At 36.7% G+C, this 14,775-nt stretch overlaps 1 protein-coding gene and 1 long non-coding RNA gene across 4 annotated transcripts in view; one reads left to right on the top strand and one right to left on the bottom strand.

Annotated features, from left to right (window-relative positions):
• Positions 1–249: 249 nt before the first annotated feature.
• Positions 250–14,775, bottom strand: part of PFKP (phosphofructokinase, platelet) — a 42,502-nt gene continuing 27,976 nt past the window's right edge. The window contains exons 15-23 of one of the 3 annotated variants that reach the window (XM_053976265.1): positions 14,578–14,665; positions 13,501–13,653; positions 8,229–8,381; positions 4,448–4,612; positions 3,389–3,450; positions 2,803–2,914; positions 1,966–2,065; positions 1,265–1,370; positions 250–787 (exon numbers count right to left, since the gene is read on the bottom strand). In XM_053976265.1, the coding sequence (XP_053832240.1) occupies positions 637–787; positions 1,265–1,370; positions 1,966–2,065; positions 2,803–2,914; positions 3,389–3,450; positions 4,448–4,612; positions 8,229–8,381; positions 13,501–13,653; positions 14,578–14,665 (1,090 nt within the window). In that variant the 3' untranslated portion in view covers positions 250–636. The remainder of the gene's footprint in view (positions 788–1,264; positions 1,371–1,965; positions 2,066–2,802; positions 2,915–3,388; positions 3,451–4,447; positions 4,613–8,228; positions 8,382–13,500; positions 13,654–14,577; positions 14,666–14,775) is intronic. The other 2 variants (XM_053976249.1, XM_053976257.1) reach the window with 2 other exon arrangements.
• On the top strand, positions 753–3,380 carry LOC128806591 (uncharacterized). Its single transcript, XR_008436875.1, has 3 exons — positions 753–822; positions 1,897–1,972; positions 3,012–3,380. It is a non-coding gene; the product is annotated as an uncharacterized LOC128806591 (long non-coding RNA).

Genomic DNA, 14,775 nt, shown 5'->3' with positions numbered 1-14,775 from the left:
CTAAAGCTGTTCCTCCCCACTCCCAACCCCAAGAACTAGTTTTATCCTTCCTGTACAAGGAGGATTCCAACTCCTAGCCTGATCCTGAAGTAGCAAAGGAGTGTGACTGAGTGTTGCCCTGGTGTGACTGACTACTTCCTGCAGAGCTGAGGAAGGAAAACGGGAAGTTCTTTTTCCTTCCCTGGAGTCTATAGAGAATCCTTCAAGTGCTATTCCCCCAGCTGTTTAAAAGCAGGTGAACACAACATGTGATGTTTGCAACAGTATTTTATTTCACTTCAGGAACATTAAGCACATCCTGTAACTCAACACAAGAACTAGCCGTCTACATTTATTTTTGGGGTGTAAGTACTCTGAAACAAAGTGCAGTAGATGAGTAACTTACGTAGGAGTGCATAGAACGGTGTTGCACTTGCTTGTTAAAGGGCAGTATCAGTACTGGTGTTTTCCATTAGATGCAAGGGTTTGTTTCAAACATAACACACAAACAGGACAAAATCTGTGTGACAGCTGAACGTCTTGTTTCACATAAAGTGCTGGAACAATAATTTAAATGTTACAAAACAAGGCTTTAACGATTCTAAAGCATTGTTACTCACAATGTGCATCTATGACAACAATCTAAATGTGGTGTGTTTAGATGGCTCCGGTCTCAGCTTCCTTTGGGAGCATGGCCACGTGTTCCAGCTGGCCTGAGTCTGACACGTCATAGCTGGTCTTGTACTTGGCCAGGATCTTCATCAGTGGTCGCAGCTTCAGCCACCACTGCTCCTTGGGAATCCTGTGTCTGGAGGGGGAAACAGGGAGGTGAAATACATGGGGGTAAGGCAAACACCTTCCTTATAAATGGAATTGGGCATTGACTGTCATGGAGGGATGTAAAACACTGACACAAAATGAGAAGAATCAAGGACAGAATCCCAAAGAAATGAACAGGTCTTAATGGAAGATGTTTAGCATAATACCAAATTTGGCACAAAAATGCTGCCCCACTGAAACGAAACAGAAGTAAAGTAATTCTAGGCATTAAGGCAAAGGCTATCACATGGTAAGTTACTTAACAGGACAGCAGAGTCCCAGACTTCACCATAAGTGTAAGGAGGATGAAGTAAAAGTACAAAGGCAAGAGAGAAGGGAACAATCCAAGTGGATCTGGCAGAATTGAGGCCTAAGGCAAAAGCAGTAAGGCGTTGGGAAGTGTTTGTTTGAAGTGGTGCAAGGCAGGCTGTGGTGAGGTGTTTACCACCAGGCAGTGCATACGTACACAAAGTCTGTTTCACTCTTCAGCTCAGCCACGGGTTGGAAAACAAGGTTGCGTCTCCGTATTCCCAGCAAACAAACTGAGTCATCGGTATTGGCAAATACTTTTCCTAAAAAGAATGAAGTAATTCAGCATCCTTCTTACTAGTATAAGGGCAAATACCACTTTTCTGCAATTAAACTGAACTTACAGTAGCCTAATTTCAGCTACTAATTATTTAATAGATTGATATAACATCAAATTAGTGCTTTAATAGGGTTAGATCTTCACTTTTTTAGCTTAACTTGGATGATTAGCAATGAAATAAGAGTGCAATTAAACAACAAAATGATTGAATTTTAGCATCCAGTTTTAGATCAGATTTTAGGAAGTAGTGCTTTACAAAAATTCTTAAAGACTAAATATTACCTCCTTCTGTCTCCCATGAAGGCAGCATGAAACAAAAAAGAACAAATGTAACTATACAAACAATTCCTGCATGCATGAAAACCTTCTATCACACTGGCTATTTGATGAAACAGCTATCTGAATTATTGATCTCACTCAAGTGGATATGCTCATACATCAAGAAGCACAGCAAAACACGAAGATGGGAAGAAGAATGTTGACTAACAAATATTCATATGTTTGTGAAGTGTAAGAGTCTTACATACGGACAGACAATCAAAGACAGTAACAAGAGACTGCACCAAACGTTTCTGCACCTTTCCGGTAGGTTTCTTTCAGTTTTTTCGAGATCCACTGCATAGCTTTCGCTGAAATTTTTGTCCCGAAATTTCTATCAAATGGGGAAGGTGCTCCACCCTGTGCAAAAATTGAATTCTGGGTTAGCTTATCAAAGCAGGATTGGTGTCTTGTTTTATCAGTTATCTCTGCTAATGGCCTGCTCTACCTCTTATTTCCATTTCCCCCACTTAGAAAAACAAACCAAAAGCTCTACCCCATCAGTCAATCTAAGGTGTTTAAAATTTGTGTTCAGCACCAGTGGAATTCTCACAGAATCAATACTACTACTCACTTAAAAGAATCGAGGGAACTGTGCATTTTCCTCCACCTCAGCCTCAGTGATAGGTGTAGCCAAATCAGCAACTCCCTTTGCCCACCAACCAGCTGCACAGTGAGATAAAGGAGTAGCTCACTTCTGTTTCTTCCACAAAAACACCGATCTGCACAGATTTTCTTAATGAAATCTCTGCTCTTGAAGAGGGTTCAAGAGGCAGATATATTATGGATGGGCAGGCAATTGTATTATGAAGAAGGTATTACAATTATAAGACAAAAAGTGGAATTATTTATTAATATAGACAGAAGAGGAATAAAAATGAGATTCATAAGGAATCTAACGCATTTTTCCCAGATTTTTAAAAAGGGTTTGCAATAAAACCTGATGCTAAAACAACCTTCTGAGGTGCCTACAAACAAAAATCCACTTTTTTTTTTTTTCCTTAATCTTGAGTCAGACTTGTTTCAAATGCTTGAACAGTGTATGTACTTTGTGCATAAAAAGTTAGTATTGTCTGTAGCTATAGAGTTGTATTTACCTGCTGCATATGGCCCAATACATTTTTTCGACAGTCAAACACTCCTTTTCCTTCTTCAGAATACAGCTGATAAATGAAATCAGTTGTGTAGTTCTCATTGCAGTTCTCATTTCTGTAACAATTAAGGCCAGATAGTTAGCAAATTTACTCTAAAGCACTGGATGTCTTTGCAGCTACTGAATGACAAGTCTTCTCCCTTTTCTTTTCAGTAATCCTGGCGTGGACATTTTCACCTGATCACATACACTCACTTCCACGTAACAGGCTCATGATTTTTAGGGTTTTTATAGTAAAGGCCCTAGTGTGACACACTACCTCTAGTAAGAAAGAATCTGGAATAAAAGACAAACCTGATGAGAAAACAGACTGAAAACAGGATGAAGTATTAGATTACAGAGCAAATATATTTACACAGAAAGAAGTTTTGGACTTGAACTGCTTTTTGGAGCAACAGCTTTTCTAAAAATCTCAAGTTAAAGGAATAATCAAGGAATAAGACTTGGAGTGTCATTCCAAATAGCCAAGCAGCCTACCTGGCTGGGAATGCTCAGTACCACTGATGCCATCTACTACTACTTTTACCTACCTCAGCACTAGACCACGCTGGATACTGGTTTTCATTTTTTCAGTCAAGTGTTCCACATTAGCCTAGAAACAAAAGTATTTTTAAAGATTCATAGAGAACTCTGTATCTGAAACAACTTTAATGAGCCTACATTTCCTGAGAACTTCTGTCAAATATTCCACATAAAGCATTATGTGCAAATTCAAATTATCAAGATTTTTGGAGATACAGGATAACATACTGTGTATGGCTATTCATCTTGGATTAAAACTAACACCTTTCTCTATATCAGAAATAATAGATTTTATTACATCAAAGGAGGTTTTTATATGCTATACTGGTACAGCATCCAGCTTGATATACATAAAAATACAGAAATTGCCACTGAAGTTTACAGCCTGACCTTACTTCCAGTCCTGCCAATAACTGCGTGGGGATAAGTTCTGATTTATTTCACATCTCTGTGCTTCTCAGATATTTTCTATCCTTTTAGCTTTTTGTTTGTCCATGACTGCAGCTAGTACTAACCATGTCAGAAGTGTAAAGTCCTCACAAAAGACAAGTTGCATATCAGCTTGTGTATGTTCTACACCATAATCCTTAAAGCTTGAGGGCTTTATTTTAGTAACACCTCCAGACATGCTCTGAATAGCTGTGGTAACAGAGTCAGTATCTAATAAACCTGACATACTGGTCAGTTCTTGTCCTGAACAGCCTTTAAACACCACAATGAAAAAATACTGTTCTCTTGTTTTTGGCTTTATTTTAAAAGTACCCAGGTCTGTTCATTTAATTTGAATTTCAATCAGAAGACTACAAATGAAACAATTAATCTAGTAGTGCTTAATGGCCAATACAATTATTTTTGTCATTTTACTGAACTTGGGTATCAACAGTGATTGTGTCTACACTCCTTTATATAATGTTATGGCACAGGAACTGTCATGACAAGCACAGATTTTAGGCCCAACCTCAGCTGGTTTTTTCTTTCATGAGCCATCTACTTCAGGTACACACATTAAGATACAGACGTACAACAGCTTTAGATCTACTTAAGAATGAGCAAAAGGTGCTGAATACCTGGAGCTCTCTGATATCAAACTGCTCTTCGAAGATGTAAGCAGCATCAGCTCCTGCTGCCAGGGCCCCCATGTTGGCCAGGTAGCCACAGTAGCCGCCCATGGTCTCGATGATGAACACGCGGCGCTTGGTGCCGCTGGCCGACTGCTTGATGCGGTCACACGTCTGCTCAGAGACACCACAGCCTGAGTATGCACTACAACCCCTCACTGTTTATGTTTTTGTATGTCATGCAACTTTGTGTCACCTACTGGTAACAAAAAAGTTAAAAATAAAGTATTTATAAAGAATAAAACTTTAAAGAATTCCAAAACTGCATAGCCCATGTAACTATAATAATTATCCAAGAAATGATTTCTTACAAATCATGTACTAAACACCAGGGTAGAAATAAAATGTTTTTTCTACTAGCAACTCTTAACATCTACTTGCTTCCTGCAAATACTGAAACAAGAATTCATTTTGGTTTGTAGTGGCATTAACCAGTTGTGTATCTGCGTTTTCTAGCACAGATACAAGTAGATATAATGAAGCTTTTCAAGGAACTGTGGGATGAATAAACTTCTCTTCTTTAACTCTATTCATTACTTAAGCTTACTTCTCCTTAGTATTGATATTAAAATCCACTGCATTCCCATCTATACTGAACTTCTTAAGTCCTGAGCATGTACTGCCCAATTACTTTCCAGTGATGATTTCCACATAATTTTTTCAAGCACTGCTGGTGCGGTGCATGTTTTAAAATGCTTTTGGTTTTTTACTAACACATACATAGTTACTGTAAGAAGACTGAAATCTCCACTTGCACCTTACTCTGACCAGCATAAGGAATGTTCTCTACACAGAGATCTGTTACTTACATGAAACCAATTAACAACAATATTTATTACAGCTGCCTAAGAGAAGTGGAAAGTAACAAAGACAGAGGCAATCTCCAGTGTGGCAAGACCTAGGAATCTTAGGAAAACACTGTAACTCAGGAAAATGCAGAAACCTAGGAACTAGTCTACTATCCACCTTTAAGTTTTAGGAATACTCAAGAATCTATTTGACAAGCTCACCTCCTGGAATGATTTTTTCTACCATCTGAAGTTATTTTAAAGTTGTTGATTAATGTATTTTCCTTTCAGAAAGCAAGTCAGAGAAATAAAGAGTTCCTATTTTCTTCTTTGTCTTAGAAACAAATAAATAAATAGGACATACCACACTTTGTGACAGGAAGAATTTTGTGAAACTGATGTAGTGCCCCAACACCAGTTCTGTTTAATAAAAATGGAAATGAAAGTACCTGGAAAGTTTGTCATCTTGCAACCTGAATTATGGTAAGATTAAAAAATCCCCATGACTTACTGATTTTTTGAATGAGTAACTGTAGGTGCTGTAATATTTGAGGTATTTCTAGTTCACAGGTTTTTAAAACCAGAACTTCATTCAGCTAACTGAAAATACTACTTCAGGCTGAAATTCAGATTGTGAACAATATGGCCTTTAAAGCCATACCTAACACATCACAGAGCAAATCATTACCTGATATGTGAGAAAACTTAACATAAAATAATATAAAAATCCTAGAACTTCTAACATGATACAGTTTAATGCATTTAAAGACTAAGACCAGTGTATGCATGTATTTAGGTCAGGCTAGCAAAAGATACATGTAATTTAATTTATACATATTTTATTTATGTATTTGCATATATGCATATTGTGTGCTTACACACAAAAGTGCAGCATTCACATGAATTTATTCAGAATATGCATATTCTGTTATCCCAAGCAGAAGAGTATTTCCATAACAAACTACATCATGAAAGTCTATGTTGACCTCCTATCAGTTTTTCAAAATGACACCTAACGTGTCTTGGGTTTTACAGTGTCACCAAGCACTTTACTTTCTCCTTGCAGACATTGTTTCATGAAAATTTTTGCAGAATACTGTATTACTGGAGCAATTTAACTCATTTTTTAAAGAACTGCCTGAAATTGGATAGGTACTATGTGTTTAACTTATGTTGTAAAACAATTGTCTTTAGACAATAAAGATACATGTGAAGATTTCCACCATTTTGAGAGACTTCAAATATCTGTAAACCCCAAGATTTCTAAAAAGATTTTCCATTTGCTAGCAGGAGAATGAAATTTTCCTGAAAATGAGATTTTGAGAATCTCCAAGTACTAAGCAAGGAGGTAAATCAGTCATGGCCTATGGGACTAATCACTTGAAATCTACTTAGAAGGGTTTCTGTCCTTGACTGTACAAGCGATAGAGTACAAACTTTCTACTACTTTTGCTTTCTCAGAATGACTGTGACAGAAATACCCAAATATGAAATTGGCACAGATAGACCTAAATGAATTATTAATTCATACACTACACTACAGGCTGGAAAAGCCAAACTTCAAATGCCAGGTTTCAGACATCATAAACAAGTCATGAGGACTCTTTTTGGAATTCTATTGCTAGTTGAGCTTTCATATGAACTGACCCAGCTTAATGAGAACTCCTAATGTTCGAAACGCCAGATCAAGTGTTCTGTTATTAACTAAACATCCCAATGACAATAAAATTCAAATGATACAACCATATTTGTTTTACAGAAAGCACTACTGGTATCTATACAAACTGTAATTAAATTAGTACCAAAAACAATTACGTAAGAGGAAGCAGCAGTATATGCAATCATTTGTTGCCCCATTGTGTTTCCAAAGTTACCACTTTTGAAGGTGCATGGTCACAATTAGCAGACTTAGCTACTTCTATAAATGTCAGGCCAAGAGGTGAAAAAGCTAAAAGAGTGGTGAGGTACCCATGTCCTGCCTACGAATGTTGCTACATGACAAGCCCACACGACACCTTAGGACATCTCAGCCCAGGGATGCTGCACTGCAGCTCCCAAAGGCCAGGCCACCCTGTTTTCTGCCACAGCTCTTCCAGTTATCTACTGAGCTTTTTCACTCACTATGTAAGAACACTGTAAAAAGCAGGAAAACAAACCTGCTTTTCCCAACCCCCTGGATCTGTAGTCTTTATTTGACTTCCTTGGCAAATTACTTCATGATTTAGTTATATGGCTTGCTAATGATGGCTTTGATAAAACTCAGAGCAGGTAAGATTTACTCATTTGTTTGCATTACATCTCAGCTCAGTTCCCTTTGCTGTGTCTTAAACAAAGTAAATAGGACTGAAAGAGCTCATAAAACAGCTGTATAAGGGAAAAACTATGGTAGACTGAAACTGGAACACTGACTGTTCTGACCCTGCACTGTTTAGTTGAACATCAGTGACAGACTTAACTGCTTATCCTATCCAAGCATTTATATGCACTTAGTGTACATTAAGCCTAATGGAGTCTGTGGGATTATTCATGTGTTTAGTGTTAATCATGTACTTAAAATGCTCTACTGCACTGAGCTCAGTCAATAGTTCATCCAAAAAATGGGACATTTATTTATAAAACATGTGCTTTCTTCTTCTACCTAAGTAAGATGTAAGATAAAAATGAAATTAAAGAAAGCCAAATATTTGATTCTCAGTAAAAGCAAATAACCTAAGCACTAATGCAGGAGTCTTGAAGAACAAAAGAGAATACCCAAAAATTAAGCATTTCACATAATACTTTTTCTAAGGTTAATCTTTAATCAGTCTTGGAAAACTGAACTATTAACCATTAAAAAACACAAGTAATTGAGTTATTTAAGAAAACCAGACATTGCAAAGTCTTTAAGTATCCTCATCTTATGCATTTTATCATCTTAACTTTTAAAAGATATGCAGTCTTACCTCCACAATAGCATTCAAGGCAGTGTCAGTACCAAGGCTATAGTCTGTGCCTGGCACATTGTTGCTAATAGTAGCAGGTACCACACACATAGGAACTCTAAACTCCTCAAAGCTGGCACGCGCCTCGTAGAGCTGCAGACAACTTTCAAAGGCCTGAAGCAGTGGTACAAGTGTGAGTGAAACATTCCTTGTCTTTGGACTGCTCTGCTAATGACTCCTGGCATGTGATGGTAAATGTGGCTGTCCACTGGCCCAAGTAAATACAATTGGTGAGATTATTTGTGGGGGTGGGGGTGGAAATATCCTGTACATACCACAACAGTGCACTGGGGTTGCATTGGCACAATGCTCTTTGAAGAAATGCAGAGGATTAGTACAAGTTAGTACAGACTGAAGATGAAGTGTGCACAGCAGAGCGGTCTGAAGCAGCTAGGTAGGAAAGGATAGCAAAAAGCTAGACTGGAAATCATTCCACAAGAAAGAAATTAAAGAACAGAGTCTGATACATGCTAAGGAGCTTAGAAAGTTAACTAGTAAAACCCTTGCAACTTGAAGAAAATACTTAAAGAAAGACACTTTTTAAAAAAACTATGTTATCCTAGAAAGTCAAGATATGCATCTATTTCCACCAAGAGAAAGGAAAAAAAAGTTCACCCATGCCTTCAAAGTTTCTATCAACATCACACATCTGCCTCTGTGAACACAGACTGGATGTAGGCCTAGAAAAATCTAGGAACATATGCACATGGATGAGTTAATAAAGTTTGCAAGTATAGTTCAAGGATTCTTTGAAAAGCAGTTTTAGGTCCTTGGAAAGACTCCAAATTCTACAAGTAAATATATTATCATTCAAAAGGACAAGGTGCTCCTAGTGGATGTCAAAATAAATGTTAAGATTTTGCAGCTGTTTTAAGTAAACATACATTACATTATTCCAATTATTTCTAATCTAAACTCATCAGCATCTCTCATGAAGTGTGGCAATTTTTCAAACTGCCTATGTAATGGCTCTCCACCAGAAAGCCTGATTACATAGTACATGACTTTTTCATCTCTTTCTCCCAGAAACTGATGTTCACAGAAGTCTCATTTTCTTGATTTTGCAAATTGGTTCAGAGAAGCCAACTATTGCAGATCAAAACTGGATACCTATTGAGGTATCTACAGGCATATTGCACAGTGACTGGTTTAAGGAAAAACTTAGAAGAAAATTATGGGTAAATCCCCTACCTGTGAGAGTTCTCCTTCTGAGTTTTTGTCCTAGACAGAGAAGATCCTGTTCAGTGAGAAGACAGGATATTTATGGCTGCAGGTGCATAAATGCAAACCGACTTCCTAAAAAATCTCTCATCTCACTGTTTTGTAAATGAAATGGTTCAGTGCTATACTTTCAGTTTGAGGTTGAAACACAGCCTAAAAGATGGCACTTTCAGACCCAAAGAGCTCCGAAGAAGTACAGCCAGGAGCAACAAATAGGAGGGGTTTATTTGGGATTTGGTTTTTTGAGTGGCTGAGACTTCACTTAGGAAATTTCAGTAATTTCCTGGCCCAACTCAGCTCAGTCAGACTGCTTTGAACTTTTATTTCTATTAGAAGAATAAAAACATACAAAGTAACAGTGGTTTGGCAAAACCACGCAGCTTCCTGGGGATCTGCAAAACATGAGTTTCTCTAAAACGTTTTACATTAAGACTTCTGGAAAAACAAGTCAAAGGGAGATGTAGAGCACTAACTAACATAACTGGTTAGTCTGCATTTATGTTATGTTAAGATGCAGTTATGATATGTTTGACTTGCATTAAATATTGCCATTTTATTTGATGCAAGTGATTTCAGCCAACATATCCAATGACTGTACCTTCACCAAGCAGGAGCATTAGATGATTATATGCAACATCTTTGCATCACTGTGGCAAAACATGAAAATGCTTTTAATATATGGTCACTTAATTATAAAGGGTAAATAAGTGATCAATGGTTTTAGTAACTGCTATGCTAGTATTTTTTTTTTAATTACTACAGTAAGGCCATAAAGGGATACTGCACTATGTTAATAAAATGGTTTAATAATTTCCTACCCTTTTATTGGATTTGTGTTACTAAAAAGGTTGTTGCCATAACCAACATAACCAAGGATGCTTTATAAAAATTCATGCAGTCAAGCAAAGACTACTGTTTGTTGACTTTAAGATGATCTAAATACAAATGGCCACTGAAGGGAATGGAGTTTCTGCCCTTACTCCACATCAGCTGTTACTAGGACTGAAGGAGATGAAAAATTAACAGGTTAGCTAGTGGCCAAGGCTAATTTTCAGCTTCCCAGTTCAGAGTAATGTGGAGCCACACATGCTACTGGGATGGTACAGGCATCTGTTTTCCACAGGAATGTGTGGAGACTGCCTTAAGGCATCTGACTGTAGCGGTCTTTGTTCTTCGGGAGATGTTTCATTTTTTTTCCCCCCATAAAACCAAATCATCAGTCTGTACCCCCTTTTCCTCTGGTGAAAAGAAATGTAGGATTGACAAAGAAACACACAAAAAGTTTTAGCCTCTCTCTTTTTCAGGTTCCATTATTCTCATCTAGCTGATACCTTTTCCTTTCATTTCATGGTTGCCACATTCCTGAGGTCTGACATCCAAAATAACATCCTATTCACTTCATTGAATTAGCAACATACGTGAAAATATAGATATTTTTATTATGGTAGTTATTTTAGTGATGCTTCGTTTAATAGAAAATCTGAAGTTCATGTTTTTATCCTGCAATCCTAAAAGGATAACTTGGTATGCCTATATGTATTATCCTTAAGCCTATCCTCCTCAGGTAGAAACATCCAGCTTTCCCCTTTATATTTATGTTGTCATTAGCATTTTTCTAATATTCTGAAAAGTGAAGTAAAAAATACAGTTTATCATATATTTAAAACACTATTCAAAAGATAAATCAAATCTGAAGCCAAGATTTTAAAACAGAAGTGGAAAAAACGGACCATTTCAGAAGGGTCCCCATGAACTGTTATAGAACCTAAATTAGTTATTGAGAAATGTTCATGCCTTTGTGAGGAGCACACTCTACTAATCTCTCATTCAGAAGTTATGTATCTGATAAGCCTATTTTGTAATTGCTTATCTGTTTAAATGCAGAATTTTAACACATTCTATCAGCAAATGTTTCAGCATACTTTATACACTTGGTAAGTTAAAACAACTGAGGAGTGTCCAATGATGCCAAAGAGCAACAATCCCTCATTACCAGCACAACTGTACTTACCTTACTAGAGGTAGGCAAGATCATGCAAGTAAGAACCATACCACAGAAAAACTAAGTGTGACGACACTTGGGTGTTCAGAAAAGGTTCTGCTGCTCTGAGAGCATTGTAAACTATGATACATTTATTATTATCCTGTGTTAACAGGAATAAAAAACTACATATAAACTTGATAAAATGAATAAAATGGAGAATGTCCACCTCCTACTTTTATTTTACCACAGTCAATTGTATGGCATGTATTGAGCTTATCTGGTCACATTTAACAGGGGGCACAGTTGCTACTTCACCTGATCTAAGCATGACACAAGAATGGCACTGGGAGTTTTTGTGAATCAAACAATGTTCAAACAATCAGAGCAAAAAACTGAAAAGATATCAAGCAGAAATGTTTTCCAAATGCAAAAGTCTAGTCCTTCCAAAATCACCACAAATTTAATCTTCCACGCAACTGAATATAAATCTTGCAAAGCCACTACTTTTCATATTTAATCCAGAGAAAAATCTAGGCAAAATTAAATGCAAAACAACCAGGAGAAAGCCACTAGCAAAAAAAAAAAAAAAAAAAAAAAAAGCTTTTGAAAAGTTTTCAACTACCACACTGAAAATACAAACATTTTATCTAATGAAGGCAGATGACACCTAGAAACCTAAACAGAAAAGCAAACCACAGCAACACAGACTGACTGACTACTATATATCCCCTTTGCATGAAATAACCTATAAAAAGAAGTCAGTTTGGTTAACAAAGTTTATGAAGATAAGAAAAGAAAGAAAGCAGATGTTATGCACAATCATTTTACTCACCTTAGTTCGTGATCAGTCATTTTGGACAGATATTTTTATTTACCAGAACTGGAAACAACATTAACACTTATAACCCAAGTTGTCAATAAAGAATTAATTCAGTGAATTTTAGTTAGCTTACAGTCTTACTCAAGTAAGACTGTACAATACTTCAGGAAACTGATATTTCCTAACTGATGAAGTTATTTATGTTGGAATGGTGGAAAAAAAAAAAAAAAGAAAAAATTATGGTAGTGCATTCAAAGTTGGTGACATCTGAAGAATCCTTGAAATTAAACGACTATCATGATTAAAATTTTCAAATACATTTAAGCAGTAAGAGAACTGTCATTTAATTTCCAAAAGCAACTTGAAACTCTTTTTGTCCAACTGACTAAGCTTTCTGTTCAACTGAGATTAGCGTTAGAGAATTGAGGAATGGCTGGGACTGGAAGGGACCTCTGGAGATCATGTAGTCCAATCCCTTGCCAAGGCAGGAACACCTGAGCAAGTGACATAGAACAACCCAGGAGGGTTTGGATTATCTCCATAGGAGACTGCACAACCACCCTGGGCTGCTTTCTCCAGTGCTCTATCACCCTCAAAGTAGAGAAGCTTTTTCCTCGTAAGAGATTAAACATTCAATTTTTACTTCATGTTGTATTATTGCATTTGATATTTTAAAAATTACTTAACATGTCTCAACTCTTTTTATTAAATCTGCTATTAGCACATGTAATGCCTATTATTAGAGAAATACAGATTTTACATATTCTCTTAAAGGAGTAAAGATGTTACATAACTAAGAATCTCCTTCTCAATAGAGCAACTTTCCTTCAGTGTTTGTTGCAGCTGGGTATACTACAACTCTATATATTATGAACAGGCATGTTTCTCCCCTCTACCATGCAAATGATCATCCAAGTCTCAGTTTTAGGCTTCTTTCTTTCTTAAACAACAATAGATGCCTGCCATCTTATCTTGCACTTAAAAAATTTAGAGGTCATTGCAGTTTCAGCAGAAACTAAATGGAAGCATTTGGGATCCTAGACTTTCTCTTTTCTAAAGTGGTGTCATGACTGTGGCTATATCAAGAAATTATAATTTCCCAGATCACATTTCTTAAGTTCTGGTCTACAAAAATATCCAATAGTAGCCAATTGAGTAAGTTTAAACAATTGCTTTGTTAGTAGATGCACACACCAGAGCAGACTTACATCAGTTATAGTGTTCAGAGCAGTATCTGCACCAATGCTGAAATCTGAACCCGGTACATTGTTGGATACAGTTGCAGGAACCATAACCATTGGAACACAGAATTCGTCATATTTCTCCCGGGCAGCTGACAATTCCAGAAGTCCAAGGTAAGCCTGTTGGGCACAGGCATCAGGTGAAAAATTAGGATGAATAAAGGAAGGGCAGAGTTGGGAGTGACAAAATGAGAAGGGCCACAGGGGAAGCCATTTCTACCACAGCACACTTCAGCAAGTCAGAGCACTAGGGAACCACTAAAATCTAACACAGACAAAAGAGAAAGCATTAGAAACAGGCATGTATTTAAAAACAATAAATAGAGCATATGTTCTCTTGAAAATGAATAATTTAGGCACAGAAAGTTGGTTTTCAACAAAACAAACTAGTTCCCCAATCTTCAGGTACTGTTAACTCCTGATTTAAAAATTTTAATATTTCTGAATTAGGGTCATAGCTAACAGCTGGGACAAAAAAGGAAGATACACTCTTTATCAAAAAAAAATGAGCACATTCTTCTCTGCAAGAAGCAGGCAAAGTACTTTCCTGAATCAAAATTTCAAAAAATTGTTTTTTTAGAACAAAGTAAACATGAAATACAGGAAACAAATACTTCTCTAGATCCATGACAGATTTTAACATGCACTATGTGAGAGGAGTGGCTTAAATAAGGAACCACAGTGCAATTTCTACTAAGAGTCAAGAACTTTGGCAAGGATGTTCTAAGTATGGATACAGTTGAGACTGAAACTTCAACAACAGAAGTTATTAATTTATTTTAATACAAGAAACTATAACACTATCTCATCTCATTTATCCATTTAGCACATCTGTTTAGCAGTTCTAGTCACTGTCTTGAATGCCAGTTTTCCAGAGAACCACTGATTGACAATACTTATGATTCTAAACACTATCTATGTTGTGTATCAAATACAGATAGAACCAAATGCACTTTACATGAAGATTGGGTAAAAATCATACAAGACTATTAATTTTGTTAGGAATTCTAGTCTACTTAGACATAATTAGATATTTCAGTGTACCTCAAATCCACCAATAACCATAAGGGCGTTAATGTTGTTAGTGCGCATCTGGTCAGCAATCTTCTCCAAGTATTTTGCAGGAAGAGTACTAAAAATCATTAAACCAAAAGAAAAATAAAAACAATTTACAGACTCTGAAGCACTAAGAACTCATTACTAAGCTGAAATCATAAAGTCAGCAGGCAACACAATGGTTTT

Source organism: Vidua macroura, chromosome 1, assembly GCF_024509145.1.
Source record: "Vidua macroura isolate BioBank_ID:100142 chromosome 1, ASM2450914v1, whole genome shotgun sequence".
Lineage (NCBI taxonomy): Eukaryota > Metazoa > Chordata > Aves > Passeriformes > Viduidae > Vidua > Vidua macroura.
Note: the sequence above shows the minus strand (reverse complement) of the source record. Positions and strands in the feature narration are given on the sequence as shown.